Genomic DNA, 17538 nt, shown 5'->3' with positions numbered 1-17538 from the left:
CATTCTCTATTTATTTTGGTGTTAGTACAAATTGTGATATATGGTACCCACCAGATAACGTTTCTCAAGATCTGAAAGACCCATTATTGGTTTTTAGATAATTCAGAATTGTTGCAACTTTTACTTTTTATTATATTGCATACTCTTATGTCACTTTTGCAATTGAATTCATTTAACTGAAAACATGAAACTAGAACATAAAAATGTCAAATATTGCAACATTCAGTAACAATGCTAAGTCAGTGTTTTGAGACAAAATTATGGAAAAATAATTTCTTAACTTCTATTATAAAAAAGGTTTTGATGCTCCATTTTATCCAAGCCTTGTTCTACGAGTATTGACGACGACAATTTACAATTGTTGGTGGAAAATCTTGAAAGGATATTCCTTGTGGAATCGGTTCAGTTTGGATCAGTAATTTTTAACTCTGATCAAGGTTTAATTTACAAAAAGTTAATGACAGGTGATTGACTAAAACATAGAAGTTGCATATGATCCTTTCAGTTTGGATGAGCTGAAAATGGTTGAGCAACATCAACTTTAAGTTTAGTGATTTATACCAAATTGTACTTATAGTGTTTATATGTAACTTATTGTAATTTTAGGTGAGAATGGGAGACATGCAGATGTGTGAAAGCTCTCAAGAACTCTTAGCAGGAGACCCTCAGTGTGCCCCAGCTACTGCTGTAATGGTGGAGGCCAATATCTCTCTTATTAGAACATTACACAAAAATGAAGTTTGGGCTGCACATATTTGTGAAAAAATGCTTCAGCAGTTAGGCAAAGTAAAAGAACTTATTAAACCACCAGCTAAAAGTATGTTTTAATATCAAGAGTGAAATGTGCTGTTGAAAAATGGTTCATAAGTTAAATAAAATTTTAGAGGATTGCAACACAATTTCATATAGCAGTCCTAAGTATGAAATTGTTCAAATTATAATGGCATATTGTTATTCTAAACTGTTTCCCAAAATTGATCGCCCTGAAGATCATAAAAAACAGTTTATTAAAATAAAGTATGTCAATAAAGGTTTTGATTTTGCAAATATTGCCGGTATTTTTAACGACCATTCTGTTAAAGAACAAATTCCGGGATATTTTGATAATACTGAGCTCCCTCTTATTTGTTATATTTACAAGAAATCTACCCGGAAATTTGTGTTTAATTATAGCCAATTGTGTACAGATGTTAATATCAGTGAAAATACACCTACTTCATGTAATTGTAGTAAATCCGAATACATTTATGGACCCATTTCCCATGTTATAACAGGAGATCTTAACATCGTTCAAGACCGAGAGTTAAAATCATTCCTCAGTAAAGGACCTAAATATCGTCCCCCGTCAATTATTAATTGGAATGAGTGTCGTAATATCATCCACAACTCACTCCATACTTACTGTTTGAAATGGATCAAACGGGAAAAAGCTGACAAAAAATCTTTGGACTCTTTTTTTAATTCAGTAATGAACATAGTTGATATACGTATTCAACATTTTAAAGAACATTTTACTCTTAACAATAACCACAATAAACCTATTTCTCGTATCAAACATAAACTAAAAGAACTAGCCAAGGAATTTGTTTTTGTCCCGGCCGATAAAGCTGCTAATAATATTATTATTGTTTGACGTAAATTTTACATTGAGGTTCTGAAAAAAGAAATCACCAATTCACCAACATTCCAACTGACTCCATTTTCAGAAAACGACATCTGTAACAAACATAAACTTTTAGCTACCGCTTTACAAGCAGAACCAAATACAATGAAAAGTCCCAACTATATATTGGCTTCCGAAGCTACACAAAACACCTTACAAATATAGATTCATTTCGTCTTCAAGCCATTGTTCCACTACTAAATTGTCTATTCTTCTTACCAGTACACTTGGTACAATCAAAAACCTGATAATAAATTGTTCAAATAAGGCCTTCAAAAATAGTGGAATTAATTACTTTTGGAGTGTCAAGAACTCGTTGGAAGTACTTGATAAATTACATGCATATATTGGTGATTTTGAATCTGTTCAAAGTTTTGATTTTTCTACCCTATATACCACATTGCCTCACATTCTCATTAAGAAAAAATTCACACACCTAATTAAATGGGCATTTAAAAAGTCAGAATGTGAATATATATGTTCAAACTCTTTTAGGTCATTTTTTAGTAGCAATAAACAAAAAAACTATGTCAATTGGACATGCTTTGATACTATATATGCCCTTGAATTTTTACTAGATAACATTTTGTTCGCTTTGGAGATTCCGTATATCGTCAGGTTATCGGAATTCCAATGGGGACTAACTGTGCACCACTTATTGCGGACCTTTTTTTGTATTGCTATGAGTTACAATTTATGACAAAAATCAGCAAAGACCCATCGAAACAACATCTGATACACAAATTTAATAATACTTTTAGATATTTGGATGATATTTTGGCTCTCAATAATGACGACTTCAGTATGTATACTAAAGAAATTTATCCTGTTGAACTTACTTTAAATAAAGCTAATACTAACAATGACCACTGCCCTTTCCTCGATCTTGATATCTATATCATTAATGGAAAGCTTAATACTAAAATATATGATAAAAGAGATGATTTTTCATTTCCTATCGTTAATTATCCATTTTTAGATGGTGACGTTCCCTTGTCACCATCTTACGGTGTTTATATATCTCAACTTGTACGATTCGCTCGTGTATGTAACAATGTTTTAGATTTTAACGAGAGAAATTTATGTATTACTGAAAAATTATTACACCAGGGTTTTCGATATCACAAACTAGTCAAAACATTTACTAAATTTTATCATCGGTATAAGGACATCATTCGTAAATATAGCTCAACATGCAGACTTCTTATACGTTCAGGTATTTCACATCTAATTTTTTATGGAAATATTCTTTATAAAGCACAAAAATGTCAGTATTCACCTCTGAAGCTAACAAAACCTTTAAATAGACTTATTAAGAAGGGATATAGTTACGATACTGTTGTCAGGTCATTAAAGATTGCATATTTTGGCGTTAATATTGATTCACTTATAGGGTCTTTGCATCGGCACTAAACACATTTATTTAAAAACCAGTTGTTGGCATGACACGGGTTATGTTCTTCTCATATATGTTATGATGGTATGATACTAAACCCCTAACGGGAAGGATTGTGCCTGATATTCATATGATGAAGACATAATCTTTCAATCAGTCTAATTGAAGTCTGGAGCTGGCATGTCAGTTAACTGCTAGTAGTCTGTTGTTATTTATGTATTATTGTCATTTTGTTTATTTTCTTTGGTTACATCTTCTGACATCAGACTCGGACTTCTCTTGAACTGAATTTTAATGTGCGTATTGTTATGCGTTTACTTTTCTACATTGGCTAGAGGTATAGGGGGAGGGTTGAGATCTCATAAACATGTTTAACCCCGCCGCATTTTTGCGCCTGTCCCAAGTCAGGAGCCTCTAGCCTTTGTTAGTCTTGTATTATTTTTAATTTTAGTTCCTTGTGTACAATTTGGAGTTTAGTATGGCGTTCATTATCACTGAACTAGTATATATATTTGTTTAGGGGCCAGCTGAAGGACGCCTCCGGGTGCGGGAATTTCTCGCTGCATTGAAGACCTGTTGGTGACCTTCTGCTGTTGTCTGTTCTATGGTCGGGTTGTTGTCTCTTTGACACATTCCCCATTTCCATTCTCAATTTTATGTATTAAAGAATTGTTTTTTGTTTTTGAAGTCTTAAGTATTGAATGAAACTTTAAACCTAGGATATTTATCTTATATACATATACAATTCTTTTTAAAAATCAATGAAATGATCTATATATAAAACTGACAGAAACTTCCAATATATGATATAATATCATTATGCGCCAGGTTTTCTGTACCATATAATGTACTTTTTTGCTTCTTTCAAAGATACCAAGGGAACATTCAAAACTCATAAGTCAAAGAGAAACGGATATAATGCCTGGCAAAAAAGGAAGGAACACTAAAAGACAGACAAGTCTTCAAAACTCTACATAAAAAACTAGAGACTATGCATCACAAACCCCACTAAAACTAGGTGTGATCTCGGGTGCTCCGCTAGAATAAGAAGATCTCTGCCATTGTAAATACAAGTTCAGTGATGAGTCTTGTAAGCATCTTTAGTCTGCTACTATTCTTATAATTGTGAGAGAATTTTAATGAAATTCAGGATATCTTCATTATCAACTTTTACATTGATAATGTTAAATTAAAATGATAGTAATGATAATAAACCAAACATTGCAATAATTCTTTGTATGGAATTCTCAACCACAACTTGAATTTCATCTTTAAAACATATGGAAACAATATGGGTGAATGTAAATTTATTTTCTTAACTTTAGGTCAGGATAATTCCAAATCTGATCTTGAAAGCAAAGAGACAGTGGATGGTATGGAGTTTGAAGACAATGTTGAACTTACCACAGAGGAGGAAAATGTGGATTACAGTGATGATGAAACAATTAAAGTTTTATGTTATGAGGTATTGTAAAATGTCATATTTAGGTCTTGAGAAAAAAGAATTTGGCGAAATTTTGTTGCAAAGTTGTATGAATGTTGCAAATAATTGATATTTGATTGGGAAAGAATGTCAAAATACTTGAAATTTAATAAATACTCTTTGGTCAGCTGTATTTATTGATAAAATTAAAAGCCATACAAATGTTTGAAGACTTGAAATAATATAATGCAATCATCATTGGTAAGTTTTTGCAACAGTATAAAAAGCAAAACACATACAAATATATCCATGCAAGTGTTAAACATTTTCTTGATACTTCATGTCAGATCAGTGATTTTTTGGAGATGTTGGATACAATGCAAATCCGTTATATAGAATTTTGAATGTCTGGCACATTAATGTAAAAATAAGAAGGTGTGGTATGATGGCCAATGAGACAACTCTCCACCAGAGATAAAATGACATGGAAATTAACAAGTAAAAGGTCGGTTTATTCTGTGACATGAGATTTTGTCAAATTTTTTAACTTTTGTGTCATTTTAGGTATGGCCCAGTCTTGCTGTTATAGGTGGTTTAGATCCAGGATTACGTGTTGGAGGAAGATGTATCCATACCTCCACATCAAAAAGAGGGTATATAATGGGTATGTCTATAGAAGGAGCAACAACAGTCAAAGTCCAGTGGGATGATGGGGATTCTGCAAGCAGGTTTGTTTTCCATTTTTTGTTGTTGATTATTACAAAGATGATACTTGGAATGTTCCTGTCTGTATATATTTTTTTATAATTTGATAAATCTTAAGTTATGAAGCATATGGCCCCAAAGGGATATTGCTTCTCTTTAACATGATATTTAGAGTTTATATTATTAGCTCACCTGACCCGAAGGGTCAAGTGAGCTTTTCTCATCACTTGGCGTCTGTCGTCCGTCGTCCGTCGTCGTCGTTGTCGTTAGCTTTTTACAAAAATCTTCTCCTCTGAAACCACTGGGCCAAATTTAACCAAACTTGGCCACAATCATCATTAGGGTATCTAGTTTAAAAAAATGTGTCCGATGACCCCGCCAACCAACCAAGATGGCCGCCATGGCTAAAAATAGAACATAGGGGTAAAATGTAGATTTTGGCTTATATCTCTGAAACCAAAGCATTTAGAGGAAATCTGACAGGGTAAAACTGATTATCAGGTCAAGATCTATCTGCCCTGAAATTTTCAGACAAATCTGACAACCTGTTGTTGGGTTGCTGCCCCTGAATTGGTAATTTTAAGGAAATTTTGCAGTTTTTGGATATTATCTTGAATATTATTATAGATAGAGATAAACTGTAAACAGCAATAATGTTCAGCAAAGTAAGATCTACAAATAAGTTGTCATAACCAAAATTGTCAGTCGACCCCTTTAGGAGTTATTGCCCTTAATAATCCATTTTTAACAATTTTTCGTAAATTTTTGTAATCTTTTACAAAAATCTTCTTCTCTGTAACTACTGATACAAATTTAACCATACTTGGCCATAATCATTATTAGGGTATTTAGTTTAAAAAATTTGTCCGATGACCCCGCCAACCAACCAAGATGGCCGCCATGGCTAAAAATAGAACATAGGGGTAAAATGTGGTTTTGGCTTATATCTCTGAAACCAAAGCATTTAGAGGAAATCTGACATAGGGTAAAACTGATTATCAGGTCAAGATCTATCTGCCCTGAAATTTTCAGACAAATCTGACAACCTGTTGTTGGGTTGCTGCCCCTGAATTGGTAATTTTAAGGAAATTTTGCAGTTTTTGGATATTATCTTGAATATTATTATAGATAGAGATAAACTGTAAACAGCAATAATGTTCAGCAAAGTAAGATCTACAAATAAGTTGTCATAACCAAAATTGTCAGTCGACCCCTTTAGGAGTTATTGCCCTTAATAATCCATTTTTAACAATTTTTCGTAAATTTTTGTAATCTTTTACAAAAATCTTCTTCTCTGTAACTACTGATACAAATTTAACCATACTTGGCCATAATCATTATTAGGGTATTTAGTTTAAAAAATTTGTCCGATGACCCCACCAACCAACCAAGATGGCCGCCATGGCTAAAAATAGAACATAGGGGTAAAATGTAGATTTTGGCTTGGCTTATATCTCTGAAACCAAAGCATTTAGAGGAAATCTGACTAAAACTGATTATCAGGTCAAGATCTATCTGCCCTGAAATTTTCAGACAAATCTGACAACCTGTTGTTGGGTTGCTGCCCCTGAATTGGTAATTTTAAGGAAATTTTGCTGTTTTTTGTTATTATCTTAGATATCATTATAATATCTAATATCTAATACTATTAATTATGATTTTAACCTTATTTTACATGATTTCTAAAGCATCAGTAAATACAGGTGAGCGACACAGGCTCTTGAGAGCCTCTAGTTTTTTTAGTTGAGATTTTTTCTATACATTTGTAAATGTTAAAAGTTTCAAAAGTATGTCAGTAGATATAAATAGTTCACACATATTTCTAATGTAAACAAGATAATAGGTTAGAAAATAACACTTTTTCCAATTGTTAATCCAAAATGCAAATAGGAACAAAGTTTGAACTCCTGACTGAACAATATTGATGATTCACTCATGATTTTTAATTTTCAAAGTTTGATCTTCTATTGAAATATAAATGTTTTTGACATAAAAGTAAGATTTTCTTTTGTTTTATTTTTAGTGATGTTCTAATAAGCAAGCTGAAACCAGTTGATCCAGTTCTGTTTGATGCCAATCATTTAGCTGGTTTCACAGCTGTTCACTTGGGTGCAATAGTAAAACTGTTATCCCTCCCAAGTAACCAAACAGGAAAACCAACTAAGGATGTTAATACTCAGACAACAGCAGAAAAAGATTCAAAGACAAAAGAAGAAGAGAAGGCAGCAACAGATGCATTGATGAAGAAACTAGACGAAGACATAGCCAGGGTAATAGAACAGGAATTGGAAGAAGGTAAAGAAGATCATAATGCTGATAAAAGGAAAGCACCTTTGGTTTCACTGGAGACATTAGAACTGGAGGACTGTAGTATTGCTTCTTCTGTGTCTTCTCCCAGAGAGGAAAGTTCAGTGGATGAGGAGAGGGAGCAGGAATCTGCCTCTTACTCCCATAAATTACCTGCAGTGTCTCCACCAGAAGTAAGAGAATCTGTTGAACAAACACACCCTATAGAGGAACCAGAAATACAGCCACCTTTGGAGCCAGAGGATTTATCAGAGAGCTGTGACTCATTAGAATCTGAAATATCAGAAAAAAAGGAGTTCCAAGCATCTTTTGTTCAAGTCAGTGCTCTTAAGGCATTAAATAATATTATCTGGACAAACAAGTTCTCAGAAATGTTGTTGGTTCCAAAGTCAGATCTGGCTGCTGATAGTAACAAGGCATTAATTGATGGCACTGTAGTTAGACGGAATGAAGATATGAAGACCGTGCTGAGGATGTTAATGAAGAAGATGGTGAAAGTTGCCTTGTGTACCTCCTTACTTAACAAAGTATTTTCCTTGGCAGAGCTAGAGAGAGCCCAAACGGTACTGTACAGATCATTAATAACTTGTACAGCAGAGGAGGAGTCTTGTATTGGGGATTTACATGGTGAGTAAGGGACAGAGAGAGAGAGAAAGAAAACACAATATTTAGGCAAGAAGCAGGACATATAAAAAGGATTTTCCTGGTTTTTTTCTAGTAACTGCATCTCTTAAAACACAACACATTATCTTTAAAGTCACAGTAAGAGTTTAACTGAAAGAAAAATACACAAGGTATTGTAATTTGTAGATGCACTTGGCAAGAATTGCAAGAACAATAGTGCCTTCAAGGAATAAAAATTGAATATAACCTTCTTGATCCCATCTATATAGATAGATGAAAAACAAACACAAATAAACATATGCAGAAGCAATCACTGCTATTTATGTGCTGCAGGGTCGCATCTAGATGGTACTTTGTGAAATGATACAATGCTAAAATGGACATTGCATGATAATTAAGACTACATAAAGCTTTTATACAAAAATTGGGTGTTTCTAAGGCAATATATTCTTGGTAGAATAGCTGATAGCAAGATAAAACTTTTTGAACCTTTTTTTTTAAACACTTTTTTTATATCTGTATGGCTGTTCAAGTATTTTAGGATTAAACTGAATATTTCATTTTGAATCTTGATCTTTTTTTCAGCCAAAGTAACATTATTGTCAAAATCAATAGAAGAACTAGAAATTAAACCAGAACAGATAATAAACGATAATCCTCCTTCAACTAAAAGTTCTACAACAGACTTAGCTAACAGAGCAGAGGAGATGATCTCAGGAGAGAATGAAGACACCAGAAATAATGGCAATTCACAGACATCTATCCTTAAATACTTGAGACGAGGGTATGGTTATTTACTTATTTAGCGGAGTGCCTTGACTTGAGATAGAGTTCCAAATAGCCAAGTTTATTAGATGTTTCACACTGATAAGGTGACAGTAATATCTTGGTTGGCTGAAACTCTCTTATCTTCATACTAAAAAAGAAATCCTTTATTTTTGTGTTAAAAGTTTTCATTTTTACAAAGATATCCCATGACCATAAGTTTAAGGAAACATGAAGTGTATTAAACAGGTGCTCTGTAGAACCTTGAAGATATGTGATTGTAACATAGTATTTTGAACAATAATGGTATATTCACAGACAAGAAAATGCTGGTACATTATCAAGAAACCTGTTCAGCAGGAGAACAAGACGAGAACGACATCCAGCAGGCATCATATCAACAAGAGCATCAAATAACATACAAGTACCACCACAAGCCCCTCCTTTGAGGACAGCTCCACCTCCTCAGAGGAGGCCACCACACCCACCAATCAGGACAAGATCTCCATCTCCCCCTCCACCACCCATAGCCACCCCTCTCCTGGAAATGGGATTCACTATGCCGTCTATTAAAAAGGCTATTACTAAAACAGGTTTGTATAATTAATAGTTAACAGTATGAAAAAAGTTACTTTGATATGACAAAATGACAAAACCCTGAAAATAATAGGTACTCGTGAAATTTTTTGTCCATCCACTGTAATTAAAGAAAACGAAATATAAATGAATTTACAGCAGTTAAGACCAAGGCTTCCAAAACGGTCATATATTCCGGACAATTGTATAATGTCCGGTAAAAGTCCGGCTGGGCAAAGCATGAAACGGTCATCTACTTTTTAGTTGTCAAGGCTTTCTTAAGAGACGGTCATTTTAGCATAATTCGCGATCTTTTTGACCCAACCTTTTGCCTTTAACAGCCACACATTTCCGGTCATAAAAGTGACATGATGATTAATTACTATCAAAACAACCCCTACTTCAATACTTTCTAATTTTAATCAAGGCTAATTAGTTTTTGGACAGCTGAAATCTACCTGTTCAGGTGACAGGTAAACTATTTCCAGTACCGGACATCGTATAAATTGATCGGTCTATTCAAAGTTAATTTCTTACATTTCGGCGGTTTCTATCTAATTGATTTAGTCCAAAAGATTGAAATTATAAGAAATACGTTTATAAACATGATTTGATGAAAAATTTAAAAAGGTTTTAAATGAAAAATCGTAAGAACTACGTTTTATGAACTAGAACACGTGTGCGCATGTGCGCAGTAGGGAAATTTAATATTATGCATCCTTCATTTCTTAAAAAATGATAAAAATTATCATTGATACCTGTATCTAACGTTCATTTCAAGTATTTTGTTGCAGAAATAACGTGGAAAGAGCTTCTTCATTCAGTCGTGCTTTGTAAACGTACACGGATTTTACGTATCCGTTTCTGGTCCATGTTTTACCATTGTCAGGTCAACATCCGGTATTAGGAAAACGTGATTTTAAAAACGAAAGTAAAGTTTTTGACAACGTAATTTTGCACAAATAAAGAGTCTAAGGCAGTTATGAGCACACTGATGTGCACACTTCGAATTATGCACTGCCAATTTAACAGTTTACGTCCGAACATCAAATTCACATCAAAGTAAAGTTTAATATCGTTTTTTTTTTAATCTAATGTCAATCATTGGGATGGCAATCTGATTACCATAATTGCCTTTTGTGACTTAGTCTTAAGAGATTAAAATCGGGATAAGATATAAAATGTCCGGCTGGCTCAAATATTTTTTGGAAGCCCTGGTTAAGACTACACAAATACTAGAAAATGAAAATCATAAAATGCACCTGTCTTATAAATGTCATTCATAACTAGTTGTGGCAATTTCAAATCCTTTTGCAGCAGTTTTAATGCCATATACACTATATGTATTGGTAATACAGAACCAACAAAACTATATGAAAAATATATAAACGAATATTAAATGGGTCCCTAATAAATGAAAATGATTATGACTTTTAGGTGTGAATCCATCTGAAGTGTCACTATCAGGTATTAATACTGTAGCCATGTGGATACTAGAACACCCTAATCAGGAGGATAGTAGTGAAGATCTGAGTAAACCTAATTATAGATCTGAAATCAGAATAAGGATGGACAGTCCAGTACAGGAATCTGCTACTGAGTCAACTAGGCAGAGGTATTTAGATAATTACTAGTACATAATGGATAAGAATATTTTGCCTAGTTTTTAAAAAAGAGAGGAAATCCATTTGATCTCTGCATTTATGATAGTCTAAGAATATTACATTACTTTCAGTTTTGCCACTTTCTAGTACACCTTTAACGTTAACTTAGATACTGGGAAAGAAATGACTAGAAACCCAAATGTTTTGGTTTCAAACATTACTAAAGTTATTATTTCTGAAAGGGAATATCTGTTACATCAAAATTAATGTATGTTGGATATATTTTTATGAAAGTTTTCGAAATACTAAGGATTTTTTTACTTCAGGAATAGATAGGGGGCATTAAGTTTTACCCTTGTCCGTCTGTACGTCCGTAGGTCCTGAAATTGGTTTCCATTCTCTAACTTTAGTTTGCCTCTACCAAATGTTATACAACTTATACACAATGCTTATTACCACAAAACAAAGATCAAGTTTGAATTTTGGTGGCATCACTTATACTGTTTTAGAGTTATGCCCCTTTACAAATGGAAAAATTACTGAATTTTTCGTTTCAATTCTCTAACTTAAGTTTGCCTCAACCAAATGTTATGAAACTTATACACAATGCTTTTACCACAAAACACAGATCAAGTTTGAATTTTGGTGGCATCACTTTTACCATTCTAGAGTTATTCCCTTTTCAAATGAAAAAATTGCTGAATTTTTTGTTTCCGTTCTCTATCTAAAGGATGTACTTAGGTGAAATTAAAAAAATCTAGAATTTAAAATTGATACTTTAAGTCAGGAGAGCATTAGTTAAGGAACAAAATAAGCTAAAAATATTGATTGGTTATGGAGATCCTTTTCGTGAATTTGAGTTTAAAAATGGTGGGAAAAGGCTGACTCGGACTCGCAAGAAAAGAAATCAAGAATCTTATTAAATTTTGGTAAATGATTTTTTATGGGCTATTGAAGTCTTATATGAAAAGAAAAATGGATGTTGTGGGGCAAAATATTTTACCCTGTATTGTAGGAAAAAAATTTGACACAAATTCCTAAACCTCACCTAAGTACATCCTTAAGTTTGCCTCAACCAAATGTTATGAAACTTATACAGAATGCTTATTACCACAAAACTCAGATCAAGTTTGAATTTTGGTGGCTTCACTTTTACCATTCCAGAGTTATGCTCCTTTACAAATGGAAAGATTTCTGAATTTTTCATTTCTGTTCTCTAACTTTAGTTTGCATCAACCAAATGTTATGAAACTTATACACAATGCTTATTACCACAAAACTCAGATCAAATACTAATTTGGGTAGTGTCACTTTTACTGCTCTTGAGTTATGTCCCTTGATAACGTTGTATGCAAGCTAGGGCATCATCTGTGTGTCATGGACACATTCCCCATTTATTTGATTCAATTGTCATTGATAAGTCTTTTGTAGACGAAACATGCGTCTGGCGTACAAAATTTTAATCCTGGTATCTGCGATGAGTTTATTAATAAGAATAGATATGCCACCTGTGATGAATTAAAGTATATGAATATTGATTTAATATTTTTTTTGTTTTATTGAAAAAATATCCATAATTGATATCTTTCTTATGCTGCAAGGTGAAAAATTTGTGCAAGATTTAATTTTTTGCTAATTTCAAGATTGAATAAAATCACAAAAATATCCCCTTGTGTAAATTTGAAAAATGAAAAAAATAAAAGCTTAAGAACCAATTTGGCCTTTGAAATGGCCAATTATAAACTGTGGAAAAAATAAACAACTTAAATTTTAGTCAGTACATTTAGTTCCATACAAGAAACACTTCTCTTTTTGTATTTTCATGTGTTAAAGGACTTGTTTATTCCATACATAGTTATGATTCTGTATTGTTATATGTTATTTTTAGTAGACAGATTGGTAGAAGGTCCATGTCAATTGATGGTTTGATGAGTGCTTCAGATGAAACAAACCAGGAAGAAGAATCTAGAAGCTCTTTATTTACTAGACGTCCAAGACCTCTAACAAGGACTAGACATGTAGATATCAGAAGTTTTCTGTCAAATATTCGTAAGTTATACATATGATTATTATGTCTCCAGCTTGATGAAATAAAGAATATGAAGTCAGGTTATCTCTGACAGCAATTTTTGCTTTGAATGTGCCTGTAATAAGCCTAAAATATGAAATCAATTTTGCTCTTTGAAATGGTGTTATTCATTTTTTGTTAACCCCAGTTTAACTTTGGCAATTTTAATTTTACACCTGATGCATTTATGTTTTAAAAAGCTCTAGATCTTCAACCTAAAAAAAAAAAGATTCACCACATGCAAGAAAACAGGTTTTCAGATGAATGTTTAAGGTGTAAATTTTCTTTCCAGATAATGAAAGAGAGGCACAAAGATCTGAACCACCATTTCCTTCAAATGAGGCTGTATCTTTCTCAGACTTTCTGGAGAGACCAGATAGTCTAGACACCTCTAATGAAGCCATGTCACTGGTAGGACTGTATGATGACATTTTAGATCTGCAGGAAGAGCTATACAGAGATCATGATACCAGTGATTTGTTTGATATGGAACCAGAGGCTCTAGATACGTGGGACCTCTTCAATGTTTTAGTAATTATTTATTATACATTTGCTGTGAAATAACTGAAACCATTCAAAATTTTGTTATGCATAGGACCTTTAAATCTTTTAGTTGTTCTTTAATGTTATTATTATTGCAGTGAAGTAACTGAAACAAGGTAAAAGTTCCTAATATATGGTCCCCTTCAGTGTTCTGGTATATATTTTGATAGTCTTACTGTTTTAAAAAATTAAACTATTCCAAATTCTACTTACAATTTCTAATGCATCATATTTCAACTCCACTTTAAATTGTTTTAATGGAGGAGGTGGGAAAATTAGATAAACAAATTACCCTCATTACAATGTTTGTATTTTAAACTACCAAGTACTAAATAATTAATTTCAAATGTTTGCTGTATTTTTTATGCCCCCGCCGAAGCGTAGGGGGCATTAAGTTTTACCCTTATCCGTCTGTCCGTACGTACGTACGTCCATACGTCCCAAAATTGGTTTCCGTTCTCTAACTTAAGTTTGCCTCAACCCAATGTTATGAAACTTATACACAGTGCTTATTACCACAATACACAGATCAAGTTTGAATTTTGTTGGAGTCATTTTTTACTGTTCTAGAGTTATGCCCCTTTACAAATGGAAAAATTGCTATATTTTTCATTTTTTTTTCTAAAAATATCAATGATGTCATTGTTCAAGTAATTTTTTAAATTGGAGTTATCTTCCTTTGTCCATGATTATAGTTGAATCAACTACAATCAATGCTTTATACAATGCAATGTTTAATTTTGCCTTCCACTGATAAAACACAGATCAGTTTTCGTTCTGTAACTTAAGTTTGCCCCAACCAAACATGAAACCTATACACAATACTTATTATCACAAAACTAAGATCAAGTACAAATTTGGGTAGCATCACTTTTATTGTTCTTGAGTTATGTCCCTTTATAATGTTGTATGCAAGCGGGGGCATCATCTGTGTCCATGGGGACACATTTTCCATTTAAAAATTCTAATTAAAACCTTATTTTCTGTTTTCCAGAGAAGAGAGATTGAGGAACAGAGTACCATCACATGTGAATTATGTGGACAAGAGACTGTGAACTTTAATAGACACATGAGATTAGAACATCCTGGTTGTGGAGGTATATATCTACATTATTTACATCTCATTAAACTTGATTACATATTTTTTTTTAAATTGTATTTTTATACCCCCGCTTTAAAACACTGGGGGTATACTGTTTTACCTCTGTCTGTCCGATCCGTCTATCCGTCAGTCCGTCCATCCATCCCATGAATATTTTTCGTCGCATCTTTCTCAGGAACTACATCATAAGGATTTTTGAAATTTGGTTTCAGGGTTTATATAAGCCAGCTATACCATGTGATGTGTTTTCAGATTCATCACTCAACAACTTCCTGTTTACCGAAATATTTGGGCGGGGGTATCATCCGTGAGCAGTAGCTTGCAGTTTCACTTGTTATTTTTTCCTTTGGACTATCATAATCATATATCAGTATTGCTGAATAAAGCATGGATATACAGAGCATTCATACTTTTCCCACAGTTTTTCTGACACAAGTCGTCATATTTTTATAACAGCAAAGATTCATTCGACAGTGAATTACTGGAATTTATTTTACTTGTATAAATTGCATTTGTCTAAAAAAAAAATGATTATAAATAGACATAACAATAAAAATGAAATGTTCACCTGGATTACTACAGCTGAAGAGAGCAAGCCAGAAAAATGTAAGTTTTTTTAATATGTGGGTGTATTTTAGTACATAACAAATAATTTTATTGAATTTTCATGGTTTGAGAAAATCATGAATTGCAATCAAGTTAGAACCCCACTGGCAGTAGTACTTTCCTGTTCTGAATTACATGAAAAAAGTAGAAATTTCAGTGTGCAATATTTATTAATGTATTAACTGTTTTAATTTTTTAACAGGAAGCTGTGGCAACCATGGATACAGAAGCAATGGCGTTTATGTGGATGGATGGTTTGGTGGAGTGTGTGGATTTGGGAATCCATTTTTCCTGATGTGTCAGAACTGTCGTGATAGATATATGCAAGCTAGTGGACATAATGATCAGCCATCACGTTCCCAAACCAAACCACCGACGGATAAACATGCTTATTCTAGTGTCCAAGCTAATAGGGCACCAGACCTTCTGGACATAATAGATCAGGGCTATGGTAAGCTTTTTTACTCCATCTTATTGGTCATTTCATATTGAATATGTGAAAACATTTATAGCAGGTTTTAAAGTAGGATATTTTTCGAACATTACATGGAAAAATTTGTCAGATCTACATTTCACACTAAAAAAAGTCATAATTAATGTTACACATTGAAATGTATAACACTTATTATATTTTAGATACTCCTTTTCCATTCAATGAACATCACAATGCATCTATGAGTGGATATGACAATGTGATGAGCAGACTAGGACTGACAGACAGGAAACCAGCACCAGATCCTATCAGATTTACTGAGAATGATCCACTGGGTTCCAAACTGATGCTCAATTCTAAAACTAATGCCACTACTGCTATTGAATCATTAAGTAAGGTTAAACTATATTAAAGCACAAATGTGTTATCTGATATCACATAGACTATTATCAAAATTGTTTCTGTTTTAACAAAATACAATTGGCTAACTTCAGCAGAAATAAAATATATTGTCCTTTAACCTAAAGGATTTAGGATAGGTATTGTATTGTATCTTTTTGTTGATTATTTGTTCATGCAATTTTAATTAAGGTTCGGATTTTTGCAACCTTTTGTATAGAAAATAATTTTTTGTCACTGAACACATGAATACATTTTATAGATGAAAGGCTGATTTTTTTTTTGTTCAATCATTAATGAAAGTGAAATAGTGAAATAATAATTTGCTTTAAGCATCCAATATGGTTCAATTTTTTCAAAATAAGCTAAGAAACATTGATGATGAATTATTCACTTGCAAGTGAATAATTCAACCTCATTCAATCCGTATTCATGTGAACTTCAATTTAACCCCTTAGCTAGAGATAAAAATGCATGCATTGTGCATGTTGAGTTATTTAAAGGAAAAGAATGTCAACATTGAAAGTGAAACAAAGGTAAATCCACAAAACATCATTCTAATACAGGTAAAAACGATGATTAACATATATTTTTAATCTATAATATGAAATTAAACAGACCTAGAAAAATCCAAGTGCACGAGTCCACTTTCTATTTATATCTATATTTATGTTTATATCGCTTATATGACCATTGGAGGTTTTCGGAGGTCAACGCGATAGTTAATTAGATGGCGTCTAGACTAAAATACACACGAAACGAAGTTACATATTCTTGAGCCCATGCCCTGTAAATTGTTTATTTTAGACTTTTTATACTTTGGATAAATGTTTTACATTATTACAAATCAAATATTAGAATTTGAGTTAAATCGGTTAACATGAATTTGACAGCTAGTGCCTCTTTAAAAGTCTTGTATTAGGGTATTGGGCAATGGGATCAGTTTTCATTTGTGATTGATACATTTCTTCTTTTCTTTCAATAAAGTAAATGAAACATTATTTTGGTAATGTTTTTATAAAACTCTGCAAACATAAAGGTGTTTCCATATATATACATAAGAATTTTATCGCATATCCATAGCTTTATATTCATAAGAATTTATACAGTAATATTGTATTAATTAGCTACTCCCAAGAAACCAAGTAGACTTGACATTAGACAGAAACCGTTAGCAGAGCAGGCAGCCAATATAAAGAACTCTGTAGACAGACAGATAGCCCTGAAAAGGGTAACATCATCTATGATGGTTATGCTAGCCAGGAGTATGGTTGTTAAAGTACTGTCTGTATTGGCAGGCAGGTAAGAATATATGTTTGCAGTG

General features: G+C 32.9%; 1 protein-coding gene across 2 annotated transcripts in view; it reads left to right on the top strand.

Moving 5' to 3' along the window:
* Positions 1-17538, top strand: part of LOC127734359 (probable E3 ubiquitin-protein ligase HERC1) — an 83017-nt gene that overhangs the window by 39158 nt on the left and 26321 nt on the right. For both annotated transcript variants that reach the window (XM_052244196.1, XM_052244195.1), the window contains exons 37-49: positions 607-817; positions 4385-4524; positions 5047-5210; positions 7211-8121; positions 8704-8902; positions 9202-9476; positions 10897-11074; positions 12952-13112; positions 13424-13662; positions 14669-14771; positions 15585-15833; positions 16019-16207; positions 17342-17516. In XM_052244196.1, coding sequence (XP_052100156.1) covers positions 607-817; positions 4385-4524; positions 5047-5210; positions 7211-8121; positions 8704-8902; positions 9202-9476; positions 10897-11074; positions 12952-13112; positions 13424-13662; positions 14669-14771; positions 15585-15833; positions 16019-16207; positions 17342-17516 — 3194 coding nt within the window. The remainder of the gene's footprint in view (positions 1-606; positions 818-4384; positions 4525-5046; positions 5211-7210; positions 8122-8703; positions 8903-9201; positions 9477-10896; positions 11075-12951; positions 13113-13423; positions 13663-14668; positions 14772-15584; positions 15834-16018; positions 16208-17341; positions 17517-17538) is intronic.

This window comes from Mytilus californianus, unplaced genomic scaffold (assembly GCF_021869535.1).
Source record: "Mytilus californianus isolate M0D057914Y unplaced genomic scaffold, xbMytCali1.0.p SCAF_3, whole genome shotgun sequence".
NCBI lineage: Eukaryota > Metazoa > Mollusca > Bivalvia > Mytilida > Mytilidae > Mytilus > Mytilus californianus.
This window is presented reverse-complemented; position numbering and strand designations above follow the sequence as displayed.